At 31.6% G+C, this 16285-nt stretch overlaps 1 protein-coding gene and 1 long non-coding RNA gene across 2 annotated transcripts; one reads left to right on the forward strand and one right to left on the reverse strand.

Annotated features, from left to right (window-relative positions):
• Positions 1-1344: 1344 nt before the first annotated feature.
• Positions 1345-3076, reverse strand: LOC132752745 (uncharacterized). Its single transcript, XM_060743115.1, has 2 exons — positions 2853-3076; positions 1345-1931 (listed from the first exon to the last, which is right to left on the reverse strand). Exons 1-2 carry the CDS (start codon positions 2928-2930, stop codon positions 1590-1592), a joined length of 420 nt encoding a protein of 139 aa, XP_060599098.1. The 5' UTR covers positions 2931-3076; the 3' UTR covers positions 1345-1589.
• Positions 3077-3772: 696 nt separating this feature from the next.
• On the forward strand, positions 3773-15173 carry LOC132752746 (uncharacterized). Its single transcript, XR_009628848.1, has 3 exons — positions 3773-3909; positions 4056-4112; positions 15001-15173. It is a non-coding gene; the product is annotated as an uncharacterized LOC132752746 (long non-coding RNA).
• Positions 15174-16285: the final 1112 nt, after the last annotated feature.

Raw genomic sequence — 16285 nt, forward strand, 5'->3', positions numbered from 1 at the left:
GTATTAGGTTGGTCACCTTATTTGTTAACAGACGATCAAACGAAAAAAAACCCACTTCTGAATACGACAAATTCAAATGTAGTAACTGGAGATGAAACCTGCATTCACTATTTTGAGCCCGTTTGAAAACAAAAAAATAAGAATTAATATGGGCAACTAAACACTGCAAAGACCTGTTATTGCAAATCGCAATTTTCTTTTAAATAAAAGGCATCGCAATTCAAGTCCCAGTCAAAGGAGGTAAAAGCATTACAGGAAGTGCTACAGAGATGTCGTGCTGAAGAATTTGAAAAACTACTAAAACGACATCCGGTATAAGTTATTTGAAAAGTTTCCGAAGAAATTTATTATATGTATAGAGTGACAGGGTCTTAACTTTAGTTTTGTATATTAGGCTCAAGCACACGCCATTTTAAATGTTTTGAGGCAATGGGCCTATAATTTAATATTTTAGTATTTTACAATGGCAATGAAGGAAACTTCGTACATAGATTATTCCTAAACTTGAAATGATTAAAGAGAATCACGACTGAAGTCAAGAGTGATGCAAAAAAGGGGGTCAACTCCCTACTTTTAAGTAATCTGTCCCTTAATTTGGGTATTTTGCTCTAATATATCACTACTCAAGATTAAGCATACCTGTTTCATTTAAGATTATTGTTTATGTTCTTTCTTTGTAGTCATTATCAAATGTTAAAACAATTCTACCTGAAATGTGTTTTGACTCGCTTCGGTACTTTCATATACTGTTTGTTTCTTTTTTGTCTTCCAAAAAGGGGAAAAACTCGAAAACAAATCTACTATTTCAGATTTATAAGCAGCTATAGAATAAAATCTGTCGGCATGACTTTCGCCAAATTTTGCATTCTGACAGGGAAAAAAATAACAATCACAAATATAAAATCATATGAGGTGTAATTTGAAAAAAGACCTTTATAATCAAATATCAAATATAGGAAGGAATTGAGAAACATGAAAAACAAAATACTTATGCATACAATGTACGTATTTAAAATGAAGTTGTCAAAACTTTCGTAGAACGCATACGAAAGAAAAATAACAAACTAGTTGTCATTTAATAGTCTGCATGCACTGGCAGTTTTTCCCTTCCATAAATGATTTGTTCATTAGTTTGTTTGTTTATTATAATAGGTAGCCCGAGTGGCACATAATAATTCTATTCTTTATAAAGATAAGACAACAAATTCCTGTACATTTTGCAAAGATGATTTGTCAACATCTATATTGAACTAAATATATAAAATCAAAACTAAAATATAGCATGTTAGCTCTTTTATTGAAAAATAATATAATATACAATACTTTATGATAATGTTCTTCAAGTATACTTTACACACTATAAACACAGGCTTAAAATATTTGTGATATTCAAGTTTTCACAAATGCTAAATGCTGATTTAATACAGATACATTTTATTTCTTTAAATGGGTATGATACTATTAAATGCTTGCAAATCATCGATATCAAAGACCATAATTATTATCACAATTCAATTAATATTGATTTTGCCATATTGATCTACATACTTTGAGTCAAATAGTATCCTTAGCCTTGTTTGAGTTCAGGATTACGCAAGTATACATGTTTGATGTTCAGTCTTTGAGTGCACTTTTGATGGTTTTGTCTTGATAACTTTCGGCTCATCATTTTCATCAAGGGACACCATGAACATATGTTTACCATGACCAGCTTTTATGCTATATATTTCAAAGTTTTCATCATAAATTCTTATTTCAGCATCTTTCCATGTATCAGGATGTTCTTTTCCTATGTGCGATATAACGGCTTGCAGAAGTCTTCTGAGATATTGTGTATTTTGGTCGTTCTCCGTCCCTTCGTGTCCGCAATATTGTATTATAGCTTTACCAATAGACCTCTTGTTGATTTCTGTACACTCGATTTTATGATCCTGTTAAAAATAAAAGTTGTCATGACACTATAAAAATATTTTATAAAGTGGTTCGCTCATCCTTTCGTTGTAATATTCTAATTTAATGAAATGATATACTAGATTTGATTGAAAAAGAAAGCAAGGTCATTTAAAACAAGGCCAAAATACTTTATGCACCATGAATGAGTATTCAGTTAAGATACTATATTTTGATTTTTGTTTTTAGTGATTTTACTGTTAGTTATGCTTGAAGAATATCTAAATTAATACCAGGAAAATAAAATTCATTTTTATAGTAGTGAAATTTGCCATAATCATTTTAAGTATCAATTCATATACTTATGATATTGCGAATACGTACAGTAAATATCCTTCTCAAAGCATGCAAATTTGACATAAAGGCTCGGATAAAAGGTGGACACCATGCTATTCAAGAGAGTTATTTAGTAGAATCGACTCCCAAGTTTTTTTCCTCTTTAATCTGTTTTGATGAGTTTAATATGATGTCACATTTGACAATTGGTTGTACAGAAGGCCGATTATAATCATGACATCGGCCCCGGACCGCAAACTAATAATTTGTCATGTGACACACATAATCAGTTGAAATCATGGCAAATATTGTATCTATGTATAGTAACACATTATAAATATACATGCAATATTCACGATGAATTAGTCGGTTTGACAAACATTTATAGTTATCACCACCTAAAAGGGCACTGCTAGAATTTAGTGATATAAGAAAAGGCATAACTTCTGATAAGAATGACATAATAGTGCCCGCCAAGTCGGCCCAAACATTGAACGGACCTTAGGCTGTGACTTTGTTTCGTTGAATGTTTGCGGGCTGACAGAAAAGTTTCTTTTTGTTAAAATCATCAGTTATTGTCTCATTTTTAAATAATCTCATTATGATAATTTGCAATAATATCTTACCTCAAATTTACCAGCATCGCCCATATTTTCACTGTCACGAGTTTCCAAAGCCTGACCGGGTAGTGTTTTATCCGTCATACTTTTGCGTCTTGCAGCGATATATATTAATCAAAAGGTAATTCGTTTATATCTGCTGGAACAGTTCCCGTTCGAGTATTGTTTATGATAATAACTAAAATCAAATCGAACATGGTATTTAATTCATTCATTTGTTACACGCCAATATTGCGTTATTTTGTACAATGACATTAGTTACAAGCGTATTGTCTTCGTAAACAGATTATGTACGTCACACCTACTCATTTAGTTAGATATATGGTGTCCAATATGTGTCATTTAATTACGTTTTTGAAAATTAAAGTAAATTAATTACCTCTTGAAACCAACAATAATCCTTACGTCTTAGAACAAATTAATGTAATATTGAATACCCGGTAACTTGTAAGAAAGTTACTCTGAAAAAGAAATAAAAAACATAGTATTGATAATTAGTACATTTCGATCTAATTTTAGAAACAAAATAGAGTTTTAGGCTTCTGTATAAAATATCAAACTCGTGTACAACGTATTTAAAATTGATTTCGAAAATTCTATATTCAAGTTGTTTTTCTGTTCAGAAGAAAATTTTAACAGTGTGTCTCTGTCGTTTATAAAAAAATGTTTCCGTAACAACATATTTTAATGCAAAAAAAAAATCATGTATGCATCTTAGATATCGGATACCTATAAACATTCTAAACATTGTTTTGTTCAAATTGATGTACTTGAGTATGATTTATTATTAGCAGCAATAGCTGCTTAATGTCTTGCTGAGTCATGTAGAATATCATTTTTTATGATGGAATGTAATGTTAACCATACTTTTTCCTATGGAGCAAACACTTTATTAATAGCTAATTTTTAGTCATTGGAGTAAAATTAAAAAAGTCGAATGAACATAAATTGTTTCATTATTTTAAAATACTTGAAATTGATTTTTCTTTATTAACCATTATCAAAACCTTAAAACACAGGAAAGGATTGTTTAACGATCAATTAAGAAGTATTCGTATTAAAGGTAAAATACTGACTTTGCAGCAGATTTCATTCAGAATAATTAGTTTGATTTAATTAGGGGACATTTATTAAACATTTAATTGTAACTGACGTTTATCAATATCTTTATTCACTATTTGTTGTATCATATTTTGTATTTATTTTTAGGAACTTCTATCAACGGAAGGACTCAAAAGCTACAAAATGGGCAATAACAAGTCACATGTAAGTAAACAAATTTTATTCAGCATCAAATAAATGCATATTCACGGTACATATCCATATCGGTATCTTTTTTCAAAATCTACTCAAACCGTACCATCTTTGCACATACACAGGCCATTCACTGCTGAAAACAAGAAAGCGACATAAACCAATTAAGCAAAATTTTATGTTTATTTCATACTGATAAAATGTGGTATGTTGAGTGATAAAAAGACTACCAAGGAATACTACATAATGTTTAAACTGTGTTTTGCTAAAAAATGTCGATTTTTAAACTACTGCAATTCCGCAATAAGCTACACAAAATCGCTATGTTTCGCCAGACCCACCGCCTCGGCATGTTCTATAGGCCAAAATGAAACTATGATTGTATTATGTACACATCACATATTTTATATGTAATCATTGTTATATTATCATTTGACATATATAGATAATTAGTAAAAAGGTGCATTTTAAAGTGCTAAAAACACTTTACTTTCGGTTTCTCAGCGGCACGGGTTACCTCTTTTGCTATTGATATATTCCTACCCTCTCTATCATTTTGTTTAAAGCATCGGAACCCTCTAAAAACCTTCCAAACTATAAAGAAATTTATTCAAACAAATCGTTATTTAAAGCTGGTTGAATCGACGCGTAAGTTATAAGTGCATACAGTGAATGTTGGACCAGTTGTTTTCTTGAGTGCGCTGTCACTTATTTTTAAAGATAAATTCATACCAAAATATTTAAGTACTTTCACATTTTCAAAATCATACATAAAGTCACGAGTCGTGTGTCTTCTAAGTTCACAGAACATTATTTTAGTTTGACTTTTATACTCCATGTTTGGCAATAAGCTTGTAGGTTATTCATATTTTGTAACAGTATATTTTCAAAGAATAAAAAGGGGAATTGAACTTAAATTTCCTTGTTTGGCACAAATGTTTAAGTAAAAAAAAAGACTTATTACGCCTGTATCTCATTGCAGCTTTCACACAATCATACATACTGCTTATAGCTTCAACAAATTTTTTTACTAACGTTTTCATTTAATTTAATAATTTTTTGGAAAAAAGACCTGTTTAAAGAATCAAAACATCTTTCAAAGTCGATAAAACAGCAGTATTAGATCTGTTTGCTAATAGAAGAAAGTGTTTTTGCAATAATCTAATGGAGTTTGTTTTCCTGTCATACAAAACCCATATTGGTTGTCTATAATCTTTTTATTTCTATTGACCATTTATATTTATTGGTGGAGTAAGGAATTCAAATCAGAAAGCATTTAAGCATGAATTTGAAGACAAATAAACTAAAATCAGATAACCTCATAGTATTACCGATTTGTCGTATAGTTAACCAAACATTGGCACACTAGTTAGTAATGTGATAAATATTTTACTTTCCACAGGAAGGTTTTGCATTGCATTACATTCTATATTCATGTAAAAGATGGTTTGCCGATGACCAAGCCCATTTTATCTTACTTAAATTACTTATTTTGCTATCAAATATCGTGTTATCTATCAAAGCATTAGAAATAATGCGTTTTTCTGCTAGAAATGTACAATTTGTGTGTTTTAGAAATTATCTTTTTACTTGCAAATACCCTATAGGTAGCCTCTTATAAATATACCATTTTGTGTAACTGGTATAATTTGTGTATATCATTGCGTTCATGTACATAATTTGTCATATTTCAAAACACGAACTTGTCATGCTACGGACATCTGATTATTCAAGAGGCTACCTATAGGGTATTTGTATGTAAAAAGATAATATTGTACATTTCTAGCAAAAAAAATGCATTTTTTAATGCTTTAATAGTAACATGATATTTGACAGCAAAAGTAGTTATTTAATGAGATATAAGCCTCAAACTGACCAATAAGTAAAATATGAAATTCCCTTCGGCGCTCCGCGCCTAATGAAATTCAATATTTTACATATTGAACAGTTTTCGGCTTTTATCTACTACATAAAAGATTAAGTAAAATGTAAGTTAACACGAGGAATGTTAAGTCTTTCCTTCGCCCATTACGCATTTTAAAGAATTTTACAAAAAAACAATAATTGTTATTTGCCGATGATTTATTTGCTCATTTCACGAATTCTATCTTCAAGCCTACTGGTTTTCGTTCTCCAAGCTCTTAAAATCATAAAACTGTTGTGAAAAGTAGCGGAGCGTCAGTGAGGATATGATTTTAATTGGATTGTTAATTTTTGACTATTGTCCTTTTTTTCTCCTTTTTATGCCCCCACAAAGTGGGGTGCATATAGCATTGCACTTGTCCGTCCGTTCGTACGTCTGTCCGTCCGTACGTCCCGAAATCTTGTGAACGCAACTCCTCTTAAACCGGATGGCAGATTTTGCTTAAACTTCCAGGGATGAACGACCTTAATGTGTAGATGGCAGAAAAGGAAGGAATTTTCGCTTGGCCCAAAATTAACAGAATTATAGCCCTTTGTTGATTTTTTCACTATATACTATGTAGAAATTTTGTGAACGCGACTCCTCTTAAACCGGATAGCAGATTTTGCTTTAACTTCCAGGGATGAACAATCTTAATGTGTAGATGGTAGTAAAGGAAGGAATTTTTGCTGCGACCAAATTTTACAGAATTTTGGCCCATTTTGATTTTTTCACTATATACCATATAGAAATTTTGTGAACGCGACTCCTCTTAAACCGGATGGCAGATTTTGCTTAAACTTCCAGGGATGAACAACCTTAATGTGTAGATGGAAGTGAAGGAAGGAATTTTTGCTGCGACCAAATTTAACAGATTTATGGCCCTTTGTTGATTTTTTCACTATATACTATGTAGAAATTTTGTGAACGCGACTCCTCTTAAACCGGACAGCAAATTTTGCTTAAACTTTCAGGGATGAACATCCTTAATGTGTAGATGGTAGTAAAGGAAGGAATTTTTGCTGCGACCAAATTTAACAGAATTTTGGCCCTTTTTGATTTTTTCACTATATACCATATAGAAATTTTGTGAACGCAACTCCTCTTAAACCAGATGGCAGATTTTGATTAAACTTCCAGGGATGAACAACCTTAATGTATAGATGGAAGTGAAGGAAGGAATTTTTGCTGCGACCAAATTTAACAGATTTATGGCCCTTTGTTGATTTTTCACTATATACCATATATATGTTGTCAGTGGGGGCATCCGTGTCCTTTGGGCACAGTTCTAGTTTTATCATACTTCATTAACAAAAACATAACAACATACGTTTTATTGTAGTTAAAGGCCTCCCGCCGACGATACACATAATATTGTACATTTTTTTATAGTAATTCATTATTTACAAAATATTTTGTTTGTTTGTTTGTTTCATTTTACGCCTTTTCCCAACAGTATTTCAGTCATATAGGCGGATACTTTCCTAACCATCGTAAACCTAACAAATATATGATGCATCAACAATATGTAATTCATATACAAATACTATTCGTGATCAATACATAAGCGGTAATTATTTACGAATAAGTGAATAAAAAGAGCATTATTATCAACATGAACAATGCTGAATTTAAGAATGTGTTTTAAAGCACGGCAATGGAACAAATTTTTCGAGTTCTTTAAATACTGTTCACTTTATATATTTGTTATGCATCTAACATCATCTAGTTGATATTATCGGTTCCAATTAGTTAAATTAGGATGTTCCAACCTTTTTTAATTAACATATTTCTAGTTTCCAAAGCTTTGTATATATAGTTTGCAAGAGCGAAAATGTCCAGTTCATCGTCACATGACATAATTGAATAAAATAAGTTAATATTTGGTTCACAGTTAAGCCAAGTTTGAATAAAACATTGTGTTCTCAGTTCATCATATAATATATATACGAGCAACATGTAATACTCATCATTAACATAATGAGCATGTTTATTTAGACAATATGGGCAATATCTGAATTGTCGATCGATATTTTGGTGGCGTCCTTTTTCAATCATTAAATTGTGACCAGAGCATCTAAAGTTCGCTAATTGTCTTTTCAGCTTAAATGGCAGAAGTATTGATAGATATCTCTCTGTATCTTGATGTGATTTAAAGTGCTTCTAAAAACTGGCTTTGGGAGAGTTTACTTCTTTCGAGAGGATATTAAGCGTAGCTCGATCGTTGACTCTATCAACCAGTAATGCCATAAAGTTTGTATGATTTCCAATTTCTTGAGCAATCCACGCATTATCCGAACCAATATTCAAAGAAAACATCCTTAATACACGTTACCCATGTTTTTCTACCGGCCTCGACTAGTCTGTGTAGCATTAAATAACATTGTTTTGGATAACGCTCATTTGGCATTTGTAATAGTTTATTCCAGCATTCAACACATTTGGTTATGTAATGTACTGAAAATGGAGCCCTGTCACATTCGCAGAGCGGGAAAATGTTAGCTAGATTCTGGTTAAGACCATGAATACGTCTGCAAAAGTCAGTGTGCACTTTCTCAATAATGGCTGAATACTGGTAGCCCCAAATTTCTGCACCATAACACAAGATCGGTCGGACTATCGTGTCATATAATGTAAAAGCGTCTTTAGAGTTAAAGGTACCAAAGTATCGTTGCCGACTCAGAGTACAAAACACTGCTTTAGAAGTTTGTTTTGCAATTTAGGAGTGAAATATAGTCCCAAATATTTTTAGTATGATATAACTTCTAATTTGATGCCATTAAAGTACCCGCGTTCGTAGTTAGCAATGGGGCCATCATTTCGAAAAAACCCCGACTTTTTAATTTTTCGGTGTTTAATTGTAGTCCAATTATTGCAAAAATACTTTTGGAATTATATGCTTTGTGAGTTTATAAATTTACTGCAAAAGTTTAAATGTCTCAAAAAAATTTAAACGACCGGGTGTATTTCATAAAATTTCATGAAAAACAGGGTTTTTTTTTGAGACAACCCCCCAAAAATATTTTCGGAAAAAGGTTTTTCCCTTCCTTTTCCAAAAAAACTCCCCCAAGTTGTGGGTTACCTTTTTAAGAATTCCCTTAAACCTTTTTAATTTTTAAGGTTTTAAAAATGTTAAAATTTTTTAAATTAAACCCAATTTTAAAAAAAAAAACCAGATTTTGGGGGCAGTTTTTAATTTTGAAATTATCCTTTTTTTCCCCTTTTTTTTTTTAATATTTTGGGATTATGTAAAAATAAGTTTGTCAATGGTTGAATACCCTTTTCTTAATCCTGCCTGTGATTCATCAATGACGTCATTATCGTCACACCATGAATTTAGTCTTTTTGACAAAATATTTTCAAATATCTTGCTTATGCAATTTGAGAAGGCTATAGTGCTATAATTATTAGGGTCATACAGTGATCCTTTTTGTGAATTGGTGAAATTATGTTTTCGCTCTTTTATTTGTACTTTTTCTAATATTGATATGTGCCAAATACCTGTTTAAGTTCGAGTTTCGAGTTTTGATTTTTTAAAAGCTTTCAAGTCATTGGACAAAGACTCAACTTTACTTGAAAGGATGACATTTTCCGCTTTTATTTGACTATTTTCGAGTTTTATTTCTTCGACCGATTTTTCTAACGTATCAAATTTTCTTTTGATTTGTCTTAATTTGGATTTAATATTTAGTAAAATAGACGTCATGTTCAACTTTTCATCATTTTTGGATTGAAATGACTGTTAAGATATCTATGTTCCATCTGCTGTAGATGTTTTCTGTTGCGTAGCGTATGGCTTTTACAGGATATTTGATTACACAAGTAGTAATTTAAGTAATGTGTAAGCCTCAAAGTGACCAATAAGTATAATATGGAATTCCCTTCGGCGCTACGCGCCTCATGAAATTCAATATTCAGCATATTGGACAGTTTTTGGCTTATATCTACTACTGAATAGCATTTTTCATGCTATGACATCAACCATCATGAAGGAAAATTCCGAAACAAAATTTGATGAAAAAGTATTAAAAGCCTTCGACTTTCTAGGGACGAGTAAATAAAGACTTGGAATGGCAGAAATCGCCCCCTTTGAAATCATTTAAAATTGCCGATTTAAAACTTGAAGCCGCTATTTGAATACATGTGTTATATATAATATCAGTGCAAATATGGGGCAGTTTTATTTTGAGTTCCCGGGTTTTTAACATTGAAAAAAATTGGAATTTTCGTCTGTTTTGGAAAAAAATTTGATAAAATAAATTTTTACAAATTTCAAAAATTATACATTTATTTAAGCTTTTCTGTCAGTTAACAAACTTTTGGATGTACAAGTTTGGATGTTGTAGACGTTTTTCGTAGTTGATGATGTTTTTGTAAACGATTCCATTTTAAATGGGTGGTAAGAAAGGACATAAGAAGCGTACGAAATCTGAGTCTTCACCAAATTATTTAAGCATTCAGCCAGACAAACGATCTACGATGGCAGACCAGAAATCACACAGTCTACTCTCCTCCCAGGGCACATTTTTATCACAGATTCCACAGTGCCAAGGTCCGAACTACCCCCCCCCCCCCACAACCCCAGCATTTAAAGTTACATGAACTCTCCGGCTTTTGCTACACCCCCTCAACAAACCTCTTTGAACTTTAATCAAACTATTATGGAGAAGCACGAGGCGATAGATTTACGGTTAAGAAAACTAGATTCTATTGAAAGCCGGATCATAACTATGTCGCAAAAATTAACTTTAATGGACAATAGAGTGTCCTCGCTTGAAAGCAAATTACGCGAATCGTCACGCAAAATCAATGATATACAGACAAGCAGAAATTATGATGTGCAAATTTGTGAGGAAATATGTCAGAAACAAGCCAAAATAGATTCAAGCCTCCACGACTAACAGCGTACCAACTCCAAGCTTTCGCGCAAATTTGATTAATTAAAATCCGAAAATAGCAGATTGTCCGATGAGCTTGTGGATCCTCAGTCTCGCTCAATGAGAGACAACCTTATGTTCTACAACTTTAAAGAGTTGTCGTCCCCTGAAGAGCGCAAGAATGAAAAATGTTTAGAGATAAAATATGACTTTTGTGAAAACAAATTGGGCATGCCTGTTTTTCGACACAATGTAAAAATAGACCGTGCGCACCGTGTAGGCAGTTTCTCCTCCACTTAGACCAGACCTATTGTCGCCAAATTTAACATTATTCAAGATAAACTTTCTGTTAAACAGACCGCTTATTCCAAACAAGAGGAAACTGGCATTAAACAGTTAAAGTGGGCGACCAATATCCTAAGATAATACAGGAACGCAGAAGGAAACTCATTCCGCATCTTGTAAGTGCAAAGGAGCAAAATAAGAACGCTGTCCTAGCTTACGATAAACTTTTTATAAATGGCCAGCGCTTCATTTCACCATCAAACTAGGATAATGCCGAGAAGCAACAAAATATTAAAGTGTTATCCTGGAACGTTCAAGGTATTATAAATAAGTTGTTTGATCGTGACTTCCTGAATTTAATTAATGAATATGACGTGTTCTTGTTTACTGAAACCTGGCATTCTAGAATAACTAATATTCAAACATATGGATATCAGCACTTTTCATGTCCTAGACCTAAATCTAATAAAAAGGCTAAACGCTCTAGTGGCGGTATTATTATCTATTACAATAATAAGTATATAAACAAAATTGAGCTTGTTAGTTTGAATATGAAAGGCATAGTATAGATTAAATTAAAGAAAGAATATTTTGGGACCGAAAATGACCAGTATTTATGTAGTTGTTACATTCCGCCAAATGAATCCAATGTGTACAAAAGTGCTTCCCCTGAATTATATCAATTTGACTTTTTTGAGCAATTAAAAGCTGATATCATCAAGTATGAATATCTGGTTGACACATATTTGACAGGACAGGTCAAAGATTGGATTATGTTGAGAACATTAACCTCGACCGTTACATTGATATGCGGAATGACGATGGATCTATACAAGCAATACCTGCACGCTTTTCTCGTGATAACACTGTGGACGTCTTCGGAAATAAACTGTTAGCCTTATGCAAAGAAAATGGCCTTTTAATTTGTAACGGTCGCCTTGAAAGAGGAGATTTTACTTGCTACAATGCCAGTCGGAATGTGAAAGGGGCAAGTGTTGTCGATTATTTGATAACTGACTATAGAACTTTTGCAAGTTTTTCAAATATGAATGTTGGAATTGACAGAATTTTCTGATCATTGCCCACTTGTTTTTTCATTAGATTGTGAGCATATGATATTTTACCACACTGATATATTGACTTATGATAAAATTGTTTGGACTGATACTGATCCAGATTTATTTCAAGCATTGTTGAACGATAAAAAAATATTATTGTATGAATTATCGGTTAAATTAGCCTCTGATGTAATTGATATTGATATGTGTATAAATAACTTTACAGATATTGTATATGATATATCTTTTAAAATGAATGGTAAAACTTTTAACACTAAAAAGCAATTTAAAAAAGTGCCATGGTTCGACAATAGTTGTAAACAGGCAAAATCTTTCTTAAATAATAAAAGAATTTTCCAAAATAATCCTTCTGAAGCAAAAAGTGCTAATTTTTTGAATAGTAGGCGTGTATTTTGTAATGCAAAAAAGAAAGCAAAACGTAACTTTAATTACAAGGAAAAAGTTAAATTGTCTTCCATGAGTAAACATATTCCAAGGAAATTTTGGAAGTATATAAATAAATTTAGAAAAAAAGGATTCCACAAATGTATCTGATGTTAATATATCTGAATTTGTAGACCATTTTAAGAATATCTCTAACAATCAGCAGCCTTATTATTCTCAGGAAGATGAGCATAAGAGTAGACCCGAACAGATGTTTATTGATAAATTAGATTGCGCATTTACTGTAGAGGAAGTCACTAAAACGATACGTTCTATGCAGAGACACAAGAGTGATGATTATAGTAAAATTGTAGCAGATTTTTTTATTGATGCAAACACGTTTATTGCTTCATATCTTGTTGTATTTTTTAACAAAATATTTGATAATGGAATTTATCCAAGTGCCTGGTCTAAAGGTATTATTGTTCCGATACACAAAAAGGTGATATCTCAAATCCTTCCAATTATCGAGAAATCACACTTGTTAATGTACTTGCTAAAATGTTTTCACTTATTCTTAGAAATAGATTAAACATATGGTGTGAAGAGCAAAAAGTGTTTAATGATTCTCAATTCGGTTTTAGAGACAATAGATCTACAACAGATTGTGTATTTTTACTCCATTCTATTATTCAAAATATAGTCAATTGTAAATTGAAACTATATTGCGCATTCATCGACTACGAGAAAGCTTTCGATACTAATTTAAAACTTTTTTTTGTTATGAAAAATATCTTGATGTATTAACAAATAATGTGTTAAGAAAAGATTTTGCTTGTTTCAGACTAGGCTTGCATAACTTAGAAATAGAAACTGGAAGATTTTTGAATATTGATAGAAATGATCGCAAATGTAAAATATGTATATATAACTCAATTGAATCAGAATACCACTTCCTTTTATGTTGTCCAGTTTATACTGTTATAAGAACCAAATATTTAGGAAACATTTCATGGCCTACTATACAAAAATTTTCGACTATATTGTCCACTAATAACAAAAAGCTTATTCTTAAATGTGCTCACTATATTCATAATGCATTTAAGTTGAGGCAACAGTCTCTTGAAGATGTAACTGCTTCTTAGTTTCATTCTTGTACTCTTTTGTTATATATTGTATGATATAATGTTTGTAACTATTTAAGTTTTGGCCATATTTGTCATGATACTCTGTTAATGGCCAAAGGTAATGTTTATTTGCCGATTTGCCAATAAAATGAAATGATATTTAGGTACCAACTTGCACTGGACCTATTGTGTGTATATATTTAGGCCAAAGTAAACACACACCGATTTAATGAGCGCGTGAATCATTGTTCAGTCCAAATGGATGAAATCTGGAAATCCATTCAGGACATAGATGATATTTGTTCTTTAATCTAATTGATTTACATAACCGATAAATTAGATACGTATACTATTCTTTGGGAAATGAAATAACCTTCTGCCATTCTGCACACTGTGCTCTTAAGATAAGTAAATGGAAATGTTATTGATGTTTTTGTTCTTGTATAGTAGCGATCACGCCTACCCAGCAGTATTTGCTAGTTCTTAAGGAATGTCTAAAACAATACTCCTCACATATACAGTATTTTTAAAAATGTTCTAAATTACCAAAGGGAATGCACCTCTCATTTTTAAAGATTTTTTCTGGAATATATGAGCTTAAATGTGTTCATTTGTAAAAAAAAAAAAAACATGCCCCTATATTAAGTGTCAATTGTACATTTGCAAACATTCTTTATTCATCTGTAAAATATAAAAGTTTATTATAACAACTTTCCCCAAAAGAAACTTGCAATACAGATACCCCTTAGATTGATATATGTTTTGCGTTCATGTAATTTCAAAATGTAACCTTATAATCAGTGTTTATTCAATAAAGATTATGCTCTGTTCTATCATTTAAAAAAATTCTTTGACGATTTTATAAAATGTTATGTCAATCTTTTCTTCTTTTTTGAAAGAACAGACCATAAAAATGATACTAGTAGTATGATGGTTCCTTTATTGATAAAATTCATGATATACAATATTTTATAACGAAGGTATTCAAATGCAATTCACATACTTTTAGGTATTCAAATGAACAATGCTTTGAACATGCATGTGATATCTTAAAATCTTCGCAGGTGTAAAATTATGTTTAAAGATAATTCAATTTTCTATTACGCAATTCAGTATGAAACTATTAAATATTTGCATTTCACTTCGTTTCCGCAAAATTGTATTTTGCCTTAGTGGTTTGAAAAACAACTGACATTTAATTTCGAACGATTTTTGTCACACAAAATTCCATGCATTTGTAATCAGTTATCAGTTATATTTTTTCAGGTTTCTACTGATACATACGTTCGTGAAGTTCGAAATGTTAGAATTGGAATGTCAGACCGTGATAGAAAATTATATAATTTTGCGCGGATGAAGATTGCAGAAGAAGATCTTGATGATGCCAAAATTACTATTGGTTTTCAAGACCAAAATGCCATGGTTCTTCAGGCCGTTTCTAATCCGTCTGGTGAGGTTCACATTGGATTAAATATCTATGACTACCCAGAACTCACATGGAACAAACGAGGCACATGGCAATCAATTAAAAGGTTCTTCATCGGATGTTTCAAAACTCTGAAACGGGTTTTATTAGGTGCTTTATCGATCGCCGCATCAACGACGGCGGCAATAGGTTGGATATAACAGCTGCTCCGTACAAAATATGCATGAACTTTACATTTGAAAATCGTTAAGGTGTAAAGCAACTAGAAATGATTTAACAACTTATATGTTCAAGTCTTATAATAACCTAATTATGGCCCATTTTTCGTAAATCTTTTGAAATACAAAACAATAACATATTATGTTTTGAAAGAAAGAAATTTTGACCTCATCTTAAATTTGAAATGATGTTATGTTTCGAAGATATATCAAGATCTATTAAAGCACATTAACAGCTATAAATGATAAGTTTGTAATCTTTGGCTTTTTTTTAAATTACATCAACCGCATCTCTTGTAAAGAATGAAATAGTAGAATGTTAAAAACTGAAATGAACTGATTAAGTCTTAAAATTATTTTTTTTAAAAGTTAAAATTATAAAAATAAGTTGTTTCTAAAATGTCCGAGTTTGATGGAATATGGCAGAAAAAATAAAATTTGATAGTTCAATGAAATATTTGCTTCCGTAATAACATTGATACATTTATGTACAGAAAGAACAAAATACGAGCTGCGACACAGGCCTTTCCCATACATTTTACTTGGGATAGGGCTTTCGGCCTTCTATTGCTGTAAAGGTGACTCTCCAAACTAATTGAAAAGCGAAACATCAGGAATCTGACAAATAGTGTTTTAACGGTTAGCTCGAGAAAATATCGGAGTTTCTTTAAGATTTTACCGAAAATCTATACACATTATAAATCCAAATATAAGATCATGCCAGACTGGTCTTCCCCGGACATTTTGCTTTGATAAGGCCTTTAGGTTTTATATTGATGTAAAGAAAACACTCCAAACTAATGGGAATATGAATCAGCAACGGAATTATACGAATGGATTTTTTCAGTTGGCCAGAGATTATTATATTTTAAAAATTTAATAACTTAATATACAGAAAGAACGTTCG

The sequence above is a fragment of the Ruditapes philippinarum genome, unplaced genomic scaffold (genome assembly GCF_026571515.1).
Source record: "Ruditapes philippinarum isolate M1 unplaced genomic scaffold, ASM2657151v2 ctg1022_1_1_1_1, whole genome shotgun sequence".
NCBI lineage: Eukaryota > Metazoa > Mollusca > Bivalvia > Venerida > Veneridae > Ruditapes > Ruditapes philippinarum.

What these genes read in the sequence shown, in the direction of transcription:
- LOC132752745 (XM_060743115.1), bottom strand. Translation starts at nt 2,930, where the DNA reads ATGACGGATAAAACACTACCCGGTCAGGCTTTGGAAACTCGTGACAGT. An exon ending in GCGATGCTGGTAAATTTGAG is followed by an intron (nt 1,932 to 2,852) that starts GTAAGATATTAT and finishes TATTTTTAACAG; the next exon opens with GATCATAAAATCGAGTGTAC.